We start from the raw sequence: 14,172 nt of genomic DNA on the forward strand, positions 1-14,172 counted from the left end.
CTATACTGGCTCCGCCTAGCTTGAGTGATCCATCAAAGTACATCTTCCAATGGTCAAGGATGGTATTTGACATAGGTTGTTGAATTTTTGTCCACTCGGCAATAAAATCGGCAAGGGCTTGAGATTTAATTGCCTTCCTTGGGGTGAAATCAATATTGAGAGCACCAAGTTCAACTGCCCACTTAGATATGCGCCCTGTTGCGTCTCTATTGTGTAGGATGTCTCCGAGTGGGAAATCTGTCACCACGGTAATCTTGTAGCTTTCAAAATAGTGGCGAAGCTTGCGTGAAGTGATCAGGAGGGCGTAGAGTAGTTTTTGCACATGCAGGTACTGGATTTTTGATTCTGATAGTACTTCGCTGATGTAGTATACAGGGCGTTGTACTTTATATACGCACACTTCTTCTTCTCTTTCTATGACTATTGCTGTGCTGATCACAGTAGAAGTTGCCGCAATGTACAGCATCATATCTTTATTTTTCTTTGGAGGTGTGAGAATGGGCGAGGAGGTGAGGTATGCCTTAAGTCTTTTGAAAGCTTCATTGGCTTCTTCTGTCCACTAGAACTTGTCTGTCTTCTTTAGTAGTTTAAAGAAAGGTAACCCTTTTTCACTGAGTCTTGATATGAAACGATTGAGGGCCGCCATGCAGTCTGTTAGTTTCTGCACATCTTTGACACTTCGAGGAGGGCCCATTTCTATTATGGCTCAAATTTGCTTAGCGCTGGCTTTGATTCCATGGTGACTGACCAAGAATCCAAGTAGTTGTCCTGAAGGAACTCCGAATACATACTTGTTTAGGTTCAATTTCCACCTCCACCTTTTCAGGTTTTCAAAGGTTTGCTTTAAGTCTTCAATTAGTGTGTCTGGGTTCTTTGTTTTTACTACTATGTCATCCATGTATGCCTCTATGTTTTCGCCGATCTGATCACCAATGCACTTTTGGATAGCTCTTTGGTATGTGGCACCAGCGTTATTGAGTCCAAACGACATGGTCTTGTAGCAATAGGCACCGAACGGAGTGATGAAAGATGTCTTGCTCTGGTCTTGTTCCTTTAATGTGATCTGGTGATATCCAGAATAGCAATCAAGAAAGGATAATAGGGCAGATCCTGCTGTTGAATCAACTATTTGATCAATGCGTTGTAGCTCGAATGGATTTTTCGGGCAGTGTTTATTGAGATCTGTGTAGTCGACGCACATGCGCCATTCGTCCATATTCTTTTTTTGTACTAGAACTGGATTTGCTAGTCAATCTGGATGAAGGATTTCTCTAATGAATCCGGCTGCCATTAACTTTGTGATTTCTTTTTTAATTGATGCCTTCTTGTCGGGTGAGAATCATCATAGCCGTTGCTTCATAGGCTTGGAGCCTTCATTGATATCAATTTTGTGCTCAGCCAACTCTCTTGGGACATCTGGCATGTCGGCCGGCTTCCAAGCGAAGATATCTTTGTTGTCGTGAAGAAAGCCGGTGAGCACGAGTTCCTATTTTGCCGAGAGGTGGGCGCTGATGGTTGCCGTCTTGGAGGGATCCCCGGTGCCCAAGTCGATTTGCTTGACGTCAGCTTCTTTTGGTGGTGCGAGGATGCTGGGCTTTTTAGCCGGTATCTCTAGTTCTTCTAGGCTCATTTCTGTGGCAATAGTGGCTATTTCTTTTCTACCATTGGCGGTTTGTACTTTTGCTGCAATTTGAATTGCCTGAACATCGCAGTCAAAAGCACGCTTCAAATCACTTTGAAGGGAAAGGACTCTGTTAGGCCCTGGCATCTTAAGCAATAGGTATGGGTAATGCGGTATCGCCATGAATTTTGCTAGTGCTGGGCGTCCGAGGATCACGTGATATGATGAATCGAAGTCTGCAACTTCAAACTTAATGAATTCTGTTCGGTAGTTTGAGGGAGTTCTAAAAGTAACCGGTAGAGTGATTTGTCCAAGTGGCATGGCTGCCTTGCCAGGTACTATCCCATAAAAGGGGTGCTCGTTGGTGTAATCATCCCGGCGAGTTGTAGTCCCATCTTCCTTAGTGTTTCTGAAAAAATGATGTTGAGTCTCGCTCCCCCATCGATTAGTACTTTTGTGACAGTCATACCGGTGATAGTTGGATCTAGAACCAGTGGGTAGTGGCCTACGTTTCCTATGCTAGTCCATTGGTCTTCTCTTGAAAACTGGATTGGATACTGTGACCAATTGAGATATCTTGGAGTAGCCGGCTCTGCTGCCATGATAGTTCGTAGAGCTAGCTTTTCTTAATGTTTGCTTCTGGAATCTGAGGCCCCAGCGAAGATTACTACTACCGTCCCTCTGGATTTTTGGAATCCCTTGTCTTTGGGTTGTCTTCATCTTTTTCCTGATTGTCTTCTTTAGTGTTTACCTTATTATCTTTTCTTGTGTATTGCTCGTTGAAGGTGTAGCAATTTTTGGTGGTATGATTTCCTTTAGGATGCAAGATGCAACGCATGTTTTCAATGTCGTCATACCCTCTAGGTTTGGAAAACTTCCTTGATTTATCAGCCACCGTTACGGTGTTGTCTGGTCCATGTTTTCTTTCCTAATGTCTGATGTTTCGATGATTTCGCTTGTCCAGGTTGTCTTGGTTGTTTCTATCCGGGAACCTTTCTCGTGTCTTCTCCTCTTTAGTAATTATCTTTTCTACTGTGCGTCTGAATTCTTTATTATTTCTCGAGTTTTCTTTGCAGAAGTCCTGAAATTGCCACCTAGCCATAATTCCGTGAGAGAAAGCTTCGATTACTTCTCGTTTGGTGATGTCATGTACTTGAGCACGTAGTTTGCCAAATTGTCGATAGTAATTTCTGAGAGTTTCGCCTCCTTTCTGCTTGAGTCCTTTTAATTCTGCGTGGGTGATGGGGTGCGTAATGATACCCGTGAAATTTCCATAGAAAACTCTTTGCAAATCCTCCCAATTTCTGATTGACCCTAGATTTAATTTGTCGAACCATTGGAGAGGCATGGTTTCTAGCGCCATGGGAAAAAATAAGGTCTTGATATCATCGTCTCCTCCGGCTAGTTCAATCGACTGCGAGTAAATCCTGAGCCACTGCCTTGGTTCGATCTTGCCATCATATTTAGAGTGGTTGGATGGCTTGAACTTGTGAGGTAGCCATATTGAAGCAAGTCTGTTTGCAAAACAGGAGAATCTATCGTGTGTTCTGGCTTCTGTGTATTCTGATTCAGCACCTCCTTCTAGCCAACTATTGTCTTGGTGAGAGTAGTTCTGCGGGGCTGTCTGAATTGGTACTTTGCTTTTGGTCTTTCTTGGTTGTTCGACTCGGTAGTTTTGACTATGGTCCCTTCTACTTTCTCTGTTGTGACTTCCACATGATCCGAGTCTCTCGAAAGCAGACTTCCTTTGATTTTGATCTTCTTGTCTATGAGACGTTGACCTGGCAGGTAGTCTTGAGCGGGTCTCTCCGTCGTGTACCTTTAGGGCTGTTGACCGGAGAAGGTCCCGGAGTTGTTCCTGTTTTTCACCAGGAAGTGAGGTCGCTTTGAGTTCTTCTAGTGCTTCTCAGATCCTATTGTAGGGTGTATTCACCACGCGTCTTTTTTTGACTTCTTATTCTGATTTTCTTCTATTTTACTCGGCCAGATCTGACTCATATTTGATCCAAGCTTCCTTGCGCTGCCTAGCATGGCGTTGGTGTCCTTATTTCAATTTGTTTCTTCTTTCTCTAGCTTGCTTCTGATTCTCGGTCTCACCATCGTGCCCCTAGATAAAGGGTGATATGTTGGATTCAGATTCATCCGATGACTTGATGTCGGGTGCTTCTAGGGGGACCAATGATGATTGAGGACGACGAACCATGAATACTTCTCGTGCGTGAATTGTTCTATTATCGGCGTTGGTTTCCATACTGTCGGAGTCGCTGACAACTTTAGTAGAGGCTTCAAGGTCGCAGATCGAGTCTCCTTCTTGGTAGGGTAGAATCACTGTCATTGTCGTGCCGACTAGTTGGGTTCCGCTATCCTCAAGAACAGAACCTGGCCAGTGGACGATGCAGTTTTGAGATGTTATAGTCAATACCAGGCCTTCCTGAGCTCCTTTCAGTGGCATTCTAAGCACCGGATCGAGGGATCTTTTGGGCCGTGCCTGATAAGATTTTGCCATTTTGTGGAGTTCGAACGAAAAATGACTCGACTTCTTGAAAGGATTCTGAGTGTACTACGAGTTGTATTTTTGATAGGCCGAAACCGCATTCTAGAACCCTGTCGAAAAAGAACTTGGCCTCTCGAAAGAACTCGGGTAGGACTCCGTCTCGGATGCGGAGCCTGAGTTTGAGTTGGATGCGCAAAGCAACGAAATCTGAGTTGAATCGGTCATCACGAGCTGCGCGAATCTTCCGGCGAGTTGATCCGTCGTAGTCGCCAAAATAAAAAGGTCTTCATGGTGATCCGAATCTTCAAGAAGACGACTTTGGAGCTTGCCATCATCATCTGCCTCGCAGATCCATGAACCGAAAATGAAGGTTGATCCCGTCGAGAAGATCATGTTGTCGAGGTCCGTCGAGCTCTCGGATGCAGTTTCGCCAAAAGCCCCTACCTGGCGCGCCAGCTGTCGATGTTTCACCACCGATAGCCTGCCATGGAGGTACCCGGGGCAGTTTATTCGGGCTTCAGCGTATGCAAAACTCGACGGTAAACGCAAGAGACAGTCGATTTATCCTGGTTCGGGTCCTCGACCATGATCGAGTAATAGCCCTACGTCCAGTCGACGTTAGCTTTTGCGTTGGATTGATTGTAAAGTGTTGTGTTGCGTTAGATGTCGTCTCTCCAGGAACTCCACCCTCCTTTATATAGTCAGGAGGCCAGAGTCCTAGTCGGTTTACAATAAGGTTCCTAGTAGGATTACAGAATAATACTACTACTAAGATTACAGGAAAAGAAATCCTAGTTAGACTAGATCTTCTTCCTTTCTTGTGGGGTATCCCGTGGGTCCCGTATCGATAGGTGCATGTTGCAAAAGTATATTTTAAATGTTTCAGATGTTTTAAAGGTACGTTAAGTGTTTCATAAGAATGTTGCAAAACTAGATCGGGATTTTGCACGTGTTGCAAATGGGCTATACACGTATGTTTTAAGTGTATGTTTCTAATGTTTCACCTGTTTCAGACGTATATTGCAAGTGTTTCATTTGGGTGTTGCAAAACTAGATCGGGATGTTGCATATATATGCAATTGTTTCAAGTGTTTTCATATTATGTTGCAACTGTTTCATCTTGATGTTTGTATATTTTTGCAATAGCTACACACATGTTTTCAAGTTTTTCTGGTGTTTTGCAAGTGTTTCAGACGTATGATGCAAGTGTTTCAGCTGTTTCGAACGTATGTTGCAAGTGTTTTATCTGGATGTTGTAAAAGTAGATCAGATGTTGCACATGTTGCAATGCGCGTGAGAAGCAGAGGGGGCGCGAGCGGTCCCTGCGAGTGGTCTGCCGGTGCGGGCCCCGTGTGGGCGCGCGAATTGCAGGCTCGGGGCGGGTGCGTGCTGGCCCGGGCCGGGAGCGGGAGTGCAACACGGGCATCCGAATGACCGGCGCTAGCACTGACAAAACTTGAAACACCGGGATGCTTGATTAGGTCAGTATTCATCATTGTTGTGGCTTGATTGTGAGTGTATCCGAAAACGAATGTGTCTCTTCTTCCTTTTCAAAGAGTCAAGAATGAAAGCAATAAAGGATCGCTTACAACGGAACTGTGAGCTCTTCAACTGGCCTAATGAATCAGATCGGTCATAAGAACGACCTTAAATGCAAATATGCAAGAGTTCACAAATGTTGTACAAGAAAACCAATTGCGTCTCAGCGTCTCATTGCCTTTTCCGAGGAAAAAATGGTAAGCTGGATGTTCACCAAAAGAGGGAAAGAGGACAAAAAGAAACCATGACGAAGCCTATACCAATCCTGAAAGGCCTAGAAAAAAAAGTAATGTCTTTAAGCGGGTTAATGAAAACAGTACATACTTTGGTCACCAAAGAAGAACGAGAGCTAAAAGCATCATCAAACACCAACAGCAACAGCCAAAGCATCTCACTGTCACCTTCCAGGTGTATTTCAAGCAAAATAAAACCAACCACCACCAAAGCAGATATTAGTAACATCCAGTGAAGTGAACTTAATAAAACCAGGTGTACTGATTCAATAGTCAGAGAGTACTTTCTTCCCGATAAATAGAAGATCATCCGTTACTTCATTCTCTTGATGTTGCTCACTCAGCTAGTACTACGAATGTAGGACTACCAGCCTTATCAGGATTACTCAATACAAAAATGATAAAAAGTAACTCAAACTTACCCATGAAAAAAATACGAGGTTAGCATGGCAACCTATGCGCTCAATTTCTATCAAAAGAGAGACTAAACATGTCTAACAATGAAGCAGGTAGCAAGTAAATAACAACCTTCATCGTGAGTCCATCTACAAAACAATCTTTTCAGCCTCTAATCTTATGACAACTACAAGCACCTAACTTAAATCAAGTACAATTAGAATGTTTGTAACGAGCAACTCTCCTGAAGTCCTGAGAAAATAAGGCAATCTACGAGACAGGCTCTAACAAAAAGAACTACTGGAAGAAGATCGTCAATCAACCTTCTGATGACCTGAGGTCTTGTAAAGCAGCGGTAACCTGTTCCCGCACAAGCTCAATCCTCTTTAGATAAACCTCAAGCTCCAGAATTTGCTGCTGCCTCCACTTATCATCACTGGGCGTTCCAGGATTTGGGCCAGCAACCCCTAAACCGAAGACCAAGAATGTCGAAGCCACCAATGCCGCCGAATCCTGTGCCAAGCCCCAATCCGAATCCAGTCTTCCCAGCGACGGTGACAGAGCTGATGAACTCCTTCAGTAACGGTGACATGATACTCCTGATAGCCTCCTCGGTGGCGCCACCGGTGCTCACTGGCATGGGCGAAGGGGTCGCCGCCGCTGGTGATACAGTTGGCACTTGCAAAGGAGGTGGCGGTGCAATTGCCGGCGCTAAATTCTCGATAGCAACAACAAGCCGGTCCTCAGCCGCATCAGTTAGCATCAAGCGCGGACGTGGCTGGCAATGCGGGGGCCTCCAGCTCTTGCGCCGTCCTCCTCCGGACGCGCCGGCCTCCCCTGCCCCTCGCCGTGGGCGTGGGCGTGGACGCGTTCCCGCCGCCGCCGCCAACCTCCATCGCAGCGGCGGCTACGGGGTTGATGTCGTCCTCGTCGGAGGCGTCGGCCGCGCCGCCGCCTTCGCCGCGCCTGAACGCGGGGCGCCAGATGTGCCGCGCGACGTCGTAGATGGCGCCCTCGTGCGCGCTCCGGAACGCGAACGCGGCGCCCTGCGCCGCGACGCGCGCGGCGCAGACGCGGTACTTCTTCTTGAGGCGGCGCAGCTTCTCGATGAGCTGGCTCTTGGTGAAGTCGAAGGAGAGGCGGCGGCGGATCTCCTCGTAGAAGGGGCCCGTGTCGTACTGGTGCGACGCGAACGTGGTGCCCCGGCGCGCCGTGAAGTCGAGGAAGCCGCGCAGGATGAGGAGCTCCTCCGTCGTCCGTCCACAGCCGCTGGAACAGCCGTCGCGAGTCGTCCGCGGCCGGACCCTGCGGCTGCGGCTGCGGCGGCGGAATTGCGCCGGCGGGCTCGGGGGCGGGAGCGAGAGGGTGAGGTGGGACCGAAGCTGCGTCGGGGAAGGGTAGAGGATCCTGGCCCTGGGGATTGGCGAGGTCGGAGTTGGAGGCGTCGGTGTCGGTGCCCTCGTCGTCTTCGTCGCCGCCGGCGGAGGAGGAGGCCGCGGCGTCGTGGGGGTCGTCGTCGGCCATGGCTGGGTTGGGTCTGGGGTCGGGAATGGATGGAGAGGGGTTTGGTTGGAATCGGTTACCGGATAGGACTGGGTCCAGCTGCTGCGTGGCACGAGGCCACGAGGCGTTGCCCGCCGCCGCCGGGCTGCGGTTGTTTTGGCTCGTCCTTCTTTCACTGCTAGGTGGGTCCGATCTGTTCGTTAGTCATAGACGAGCATTGCCCGGGGACAACAGGCAAGTGACGCGCAGGTCCAGCGTGGCTCCCTTCCTTGTTCCTTGTTTGCCCCGGCGCGGTGCGGCCGTGTGAGACGACGACGGCGGGCGCGGACGACGGCGGCGCTAGGCGTTGGTGGCGCGAGACGACGACGACGGCGCGGACGAGGCCGGCGCGGCTCCCTCCGCCGCTCATGCGCACAGCTCCTCCGCGGCGCCGGACGGGTCAGCTCCCTGGCCGCTCGTGTGCCGCCGCTGCGCACGCCGGCGATGCCCCTCAGGCCCCATGGCTCGGCCGCTCGCACTCGAATGGAAGAAACAGAGAGATACGAACATGGAAAGGGCGAGGCAGGGGACGGATGGATATGTGGTCCTCGTAAGCGAACGGATAAGGCAATGTACTAACTGAAATCAAATAGAGAGAGGAAAATATAATAAAGGAACAAAATAGGAAAAAAAAAGAAAAAGGGTAACATGATCATTTTATCCTTTTATCTACCTAGATAAACTGTTTTACCAAACGGTAAAAAAAAAAAAAAAAGGTGCTTCAGCTCCCTTAGTGAATTTACTCCACGGATGAATTCACAACTGAAGTTGTTTTGGCTTGAGTCGGAGCTCCAGCAAACGGACCCGTAAGGCCGTAACCCTTTGCCAATTCACTCGCAAGTTACAAATACGCCGACACCGCCGGTTCGCTAGGAGGCTGCCGTCGCTAGCTCGCCACTCCCGCTCGACGTTTGTACGTGCCGCCCTGCCGGCTAAGGATGGCAACGGGACGGATTTGGATCGGACGAAGTCTCTGGACATCCAAAACCTGAAACCCGAACTGAAATGCTCGGGTGAAAATCATCTCCGAAACCAAAACCCGCAAATCCTGAAACCCGATGGATTATTCGAAACCCAAAAATATTACAACAGATCAACAAAGAACAGCAGTTCAGAACATGCTAAATTAAAAAAGCAGATTACATATATATATATATATATATATATAATTTTAATAAAATGTAGCTAAGAAAGTACTAGCAAGCGGCACCTAGCCTTGTACAGAATATGTAAAACATCGGAACATGTACATATTCCAGCAAGCAGCAGCAGCTAGCCTCCCGAGTCCCCTGGTAGGCATGCGCGTGCTGTGTGCCCAGCGGCGCCGGCTGCCGGCAGCTGCCGGACGCGGGAGCAGGGCCGAAGCCCGCCGCCGAGGGCCGAGCGCCGCGAGGGACTCGCCGCCACGGCACTCCGCGTCCGCGAGAGAGAGAGAGAGAGAGGGAGGGCGACAGCTGACTGGCGGACTGGAGCGCTGGGCGAGCCGGCGAAGGGAGTGCGGGCCGGGGAAGCGGGCATATCAATTCAGCTTTCTCAAAAAAAAAAAAACCCCCTATCAATTCAGCCCATGAAACCGCTACCGCCGGCCCAGCCCACGGAATACTCTAGGTATTTGATTCCAGAAGCAGGGGCATCTCCATCCACACCCGTCGGCTTAACCCCAACGCCGCCGCCGCCCGCTCGGGGATCGGCTGCTTTTCTCTCCCGACCACATCTACATAGCACCACCGGTCGTTCCAAGTGAGCTCCAACCCCCTGCGTGTAGATGGAGAGGATGCTCAAGGATGATGCCCGCGAAGAGAAGGGCGAGCTCGCCAGGATGGTAAGACTGCCGTCTCTCTGATCCGCGCGGTTTCTTTGTTAGGTTAGATTTCGTTGTTTCGTTCTGCGGCGCTTCCCAGCTTTAGTGATGGCGTGATCTGTGGGAGTTATCAAACCAGAAATCTTAGTAGCGCTGGCGCCAGTCTTTCTGGATATTTTGGTTGCTGTTCTCTTCGGGTGCTTTGCTGGCGCAACTGCTTCACTACTCTTTGCGGTTACTTTCAGCGGGTGTTCCGTGAATGACTGAATGGGTATAGTTCCGTGCTTGCCTGCTACTCATTTGGGAGTAACGGCTTACTTTTATTGAATGATCTTTTTTACTGAAAAGAAACTTAGGTGAGGGCAAGGAATACACTGAAACGGTTTACACTTTAGGTTGTAAAATGAATAGTGTGTGTGAGAGTTGGGGGGGCTGGGGGCTCACAACGAATGACACTTTGATCTGTGGACCTTCTGATTCATCTGAACGGAGGCAGTATTTGCTAACGCCATGTCGTTGCAGGCATCGTTTGTTGGGGCCATGGCAATCTCAGATTTGGTGAAGACCACATTGGGACCAAAAGGAATGGTATGCTTTTGAAACATATCGTTTGTCTTACAGAGAAACCCTGCACTTTACATGAGTGATAGCAGTTTTTCATTTTGAAAATTTGCAAGTGCCATTTCTTTTGTCTATGTAGGACAAGATCCTGCAATCAACTGGCAGAGGGCGTAATGTTACTGTTACAAATGATGGGGCTACCATTCTGAAGTCGCTTCACATTGACAATGCTGCTGCAAAGGTCCTTGTTGGTATCCTTTGTCATTTTGATTACTGCTTGACAATAGTGTTGGCAAGGTGGTAATAGGACCCCCCCCCCCCCCCCCAAAATAATAATAATAGTTACGTGGCATGCCATTTCAGCAAGTTTTGGGTCCACCCAATGACCCAAAACAAGTAGAACTTGCATCCCTAGGTGGGGTTGAGGTTTTATAATTTCTCTTGATCTTTCATGGTATTGATCTTAAATTTCATATTCTACTTGTGACCTCATTGGGCCCCTCTTTTGTACAACTTTTTTTTTTACTAATGAAAAAAAGCCAGTTACTCCTTAATGATTGTTAGACATATCGAAAGTTCAAGATGATGAAGTTGGTGATGGGACAACTTCTGTCGTTGTTCTAGCTGGAGAACTTTTGAGGGAGGCTGAGAAGTTAATTAACTTGAAAATTCATCCGATGACTATTATTGCAGGTATTACTTGCTGAATATGTTCTGGTTAATAGTATGCTTTTCCATCCTTCACATCGGAAAGTTTGGTAGTTATTGTAGCAGGTCATGTTACTTGGTCTTGCTTGGATCAATCCCATAGTAACAAATCAAATAGATCAGGCATACAATACAAGGTCTAACCGTCTAAGGATGGATTCTGCTGTTAAGCCATTCAAAATTTGAGATGTGGCTTCCTTTTTTTACAATTCATGTTTTCAGATTAATCTACCAATTTTTTTAGTAATAATAATGTATAGGCAGTGCACTGATGTTCTGATTCTAATCTGTCTTGGGTTGCCTGTTTTTTACCAAGCTAACTAGTATGTATTCTGGAGCACTACTAGTATGCATTCTAGAGCACTGCTGCAAAACTGCAACCATTGTTCTTTATGGCGAAATTCAATGACTCCAATGGTTAATTCATTTTGTAAATTTTAGGGTACAGAATGGCTCTCGAGTGTGCCAGAGATACTTTGCTACAAAAGACCATGGACAACAAAGAAAATACAGGTGAATTATTTTCCCAATCTCATGGTTAGAAAGCATAAATTTTCAGTATTTTTAAGACACCGGCTTATTTGAGCCATTATTTTCCTGAACAATATATATGTATTTTGCATAGCACGTAGGATTTGATGTCATTGAGATTTTCTTATGTTGAACTAATATTCAATCTCATATAAATTCAAATTCACTTCCTCTTGCATCTCATGGATTCTCTCAGGAATATGCCATCATGCTCATCAATCTCATGACAATATCCTTTTCCTTCTTCTGCAGATAAGTTCAGAACTGATCTCATGAATATTGCTATGACTACTCTTAGTTCAAAAATACTTTCCCAAGACAAGGAGTACTTTGCTGAACTTGCGGTTGATGCTGTCTTGAGGCTTAAGGTATACAAATAGTTTAATGAAAGTTGGTTATCATTTACGTTAAACTCTGATATCTTTATTTGTAGAATTTTAACTCTTGAAAAAGTATGGTTCATACTTCATAGCTACTCAGTCGTGTTGTTATTCGATGATGTTATAGTATTTGACTGGTTTGTGGTTTCTATCTGAATGGTGGCAGGGTAGCACCAACTTGGAATCTATTCAAATTCTGAAGAAACCTGGAGGATCTCTTAAGGATTCCTTTTTGGACGAAGGGTATGTATTTATGGAAAAATTGTCAATTGATTCTTTTGACCACACAGCACTGGGCTGCATGCAAATTCTCTCACCTAGCACTAAGTTCTTTCTTTCTGTCAATTAATTAGTCCAACCTAAGTGCCCAATTCAATTAATTTCTGTTTTTTATCAATAATCTAACCAGTTAGCATTAACGCTACATTTTCTAAATGATCAATTGCTCATTTACCAGCCAACTAAAGTAGGAATATCGATTTGACATTTTGGCTACTTAACTAGTCCTTAATCAAACATGTGCCATTTTTTCTATCAACTGCATGTTCTTTCATTAATTATATTTTGGGAAAGTGTTTCATGACTTGTGTTAATCTCATCATTGATAGTCTTTAATCTAATAGTTTCTAATCAGGTAGTAGTTTCAAAGTAGTTCTTGCAGGCATCTATGTAATGGTTCCCAACAGAAAATGATCCTAATATCTTTTTTATTTGCTTGTTTCTATATATAGGTTCATTCTTGACAAGAAAATTGGCATTGGGCAGCCAAAGCACATTGAGAATGCCAAAATTTTGGTTGCAAACACTGCTATGGACACAGATAAAGTTAAGATATATGGAGCACGGGTCCGGGTGGATTCAATGTCTAAAGTTGCAGATATCGAAGCTGCTGAGAAGCAGAAAATGAGAGAGAAAGTCCAAAAGATCATAGCTCACGGAATCAACTGTTTCGTCAACAGACAGTTAATCTATAACTTCCCTGAGGAACTCTTTGCTGACGCTGGCATACTTGCAATTGAGCATGCTGACTTTGAGGGAATTGAACGGTTAGCTCTTGTTACTGGTGGTGAGATCGCATCAACTTTTGATAACCCAGAGTCTGTTAAGCTTGGTCACTGCAAGGTCATTGAAGAGATTATGATTGGGGAGGACAGGCTAATTCATTTCTCTGGGGTTGCAATGGGGCAGGCTTGCACCATTGTCCTAAGGGGGGCTAGGTATGTCTTATTTTTAACTACGTATCATGTAGGACTACTTTGTTCCATTTATGCATTTCAACTTAACATAAATTGATTTGCTTTTGCATCCCTGCAGTGAGCATGTACTTGATGAGGCTGAGAGGTCCTTGCATGATGCCTTGTGTGTGCTGTCCCAGACAGTAAATGATACCCGTGTCTTGTTTGGAGGCGGATGGCCTGAGATGGTGATGGCCAGAGAAGTAGATGAACTTGCAAGGAAGACCCCTGGGAAGAAATCTCATGCTATTGATGCTTTCTCGCGTGCTCTGCAAGCCATCCCAACAATCATAGCTGACAACGCTGGTTTGGATAGTGCTGAGTTGATCTCTCAGCTCCGAGCTGAGCACCACAAAGAGAACTGCACTGCTGGAATTGATGTCATCACAGGCACAGTAAGTTCACAAAGACAAGAGTTCTCCATTCATAACAAATTATCTATTACAGAATCTGATACTAGTCAAATTGTGTGGTCCGCAGGTTGGGGACATGCAAAAGCTGGGGATTCAAGAGTCGTTCAAGGTGAAGCAGGCCATCCTTCTGTCTGCGACAGAGGCCGCAGAGATGATCCTCAGGGTCGATGAGATCATAACCTGTGCCCCGCGCAGAAGAGAGGATAGGATGTGATTAGACACGCTGTGTCTTGATGTAGTGGGGGCGCTTGTTACCCTAGTTTTGAGGGGTATTATGGTTCAGGGACGTTCAAGTTGGTCAGATTTCGAGTGTTTTTGGCCCCTAAGAAACTGGGACTTGTTATTTAGTTGAAACAATCAACCTTCGGCTTGTGTTCTAGATTCCCATGCTGTACCATTTGGTAGCTAAGTACGTCGTACGATATGCTTGTGCCAATCTGCCTCTACATGTTTTTTCTATTCCTCTTTTTGACGTAAGATTCCAAGCATGTTCGGATGGCTGGTTCGTATCGTTGCTGGTTCGTAAAGAAGTACTGCTGGCTAGTTTGTGTGAGAGAAAAATACTGTTTCGGCTGGAAATTTACGATCGTTTATGAAAGCCATAGCCGAACGAACAGTCTGAGCTTGTCTTTGTTTCTGTGACGTGGTTGCTACTTCTGGTGTTGGTTTTGACTTTTGAGTGTCAGGCCAGGGTGGCAATTTACCTTCGATGGTCACG

At 46.3% G+C, this 14,172-nt stretch overlaps 1 protein-coding gene and 1 pseudogene across 1 annotated transcript; one reads left to right on the forward strand and one right to left on the reverse strand.

Annotated features, from left to right (window-relative positions):
- Nucleotides 1-6,223: 6,223 nt before the first annotated feature.
- Nucleotides 6,224-8,508, reverse strand: LOC136457994 (probable transcription factor At3g04930; annotated as a pseudogene).
- A 961-nt stretch (nucleotides 8,509-9,469) lies between these two features.
- Nucleotides 9,470-13,955, forward strand: LOC136457995 (T-complex protein 1 subunit beta-like). Its single transcript, XM_066458007.1, has 10 exons — nucleotides 9,470-9,647; nucleotides 10,149-10,214; nucleotides 10,327-10,438; nucleotides 10,752-10,880; nucleotides 11,337-11,408; nucleotides 11,679-11,794; nucleotides 11,973-12,049; nucleotides 12,538-13,023; nucleotides 13,121-13,436; nucleotides 13,522-13,955. Exons 1-10 carry the CDS (start codon nucleotides 9,591-9,593, stop codon nucleotides 13,666-13,668), a joined length of 1,578 nt encoding a protein of 525 aa, XP_066314104.1. The 5' UTR covers nucleotides 9,470-9,590; the 3' UTR covers nucleotides 13,669-13,955.
- The last annotated feature ends 217 nt before the right edge of the window (nucleotides 13,956-14,172 follow it).

The sequence above is a fragment of the Miscanthus floridulus genome, chromosome 6, assembly GCF_019320115.1.
Source record: "Miscanthus floridulus cultivar M001 chromosome 6, ASM1932011v1, whole genome shotgun sequence".
Classification (NCBI taxonomy): Eukaryota; Viridiplantae; Streptophyta; class Magnoliopsida; order Poales; family Poaceae; genus Miscanthus; species Miscanthus floridulus.

Bases quoted from the DNA above. Each gene is read 5' to 3' on its own strand.
- LOC136457995 (XM_066458007.1), top strand. From the start codon at position 9,591: ATGGAGAGGATGCTCAAGGATGATGCCCGCGAAGAGAAGGGCGAGCTC. The intron at 11,795-11,972 runs GTATACAAATAG...GAATGGTGGCAG, and splicing joins ATGCTGTCTTGAGGCTTAAG to GGTAGCACCAACTTGGAATC. The intron at 12,050-12,537 runs GTATGTATTTAT...TTCTATATATAG, and splicing joins GATTCCTTTTTGGACGAAGG to GTTCATTCTTGACAAGAAAA.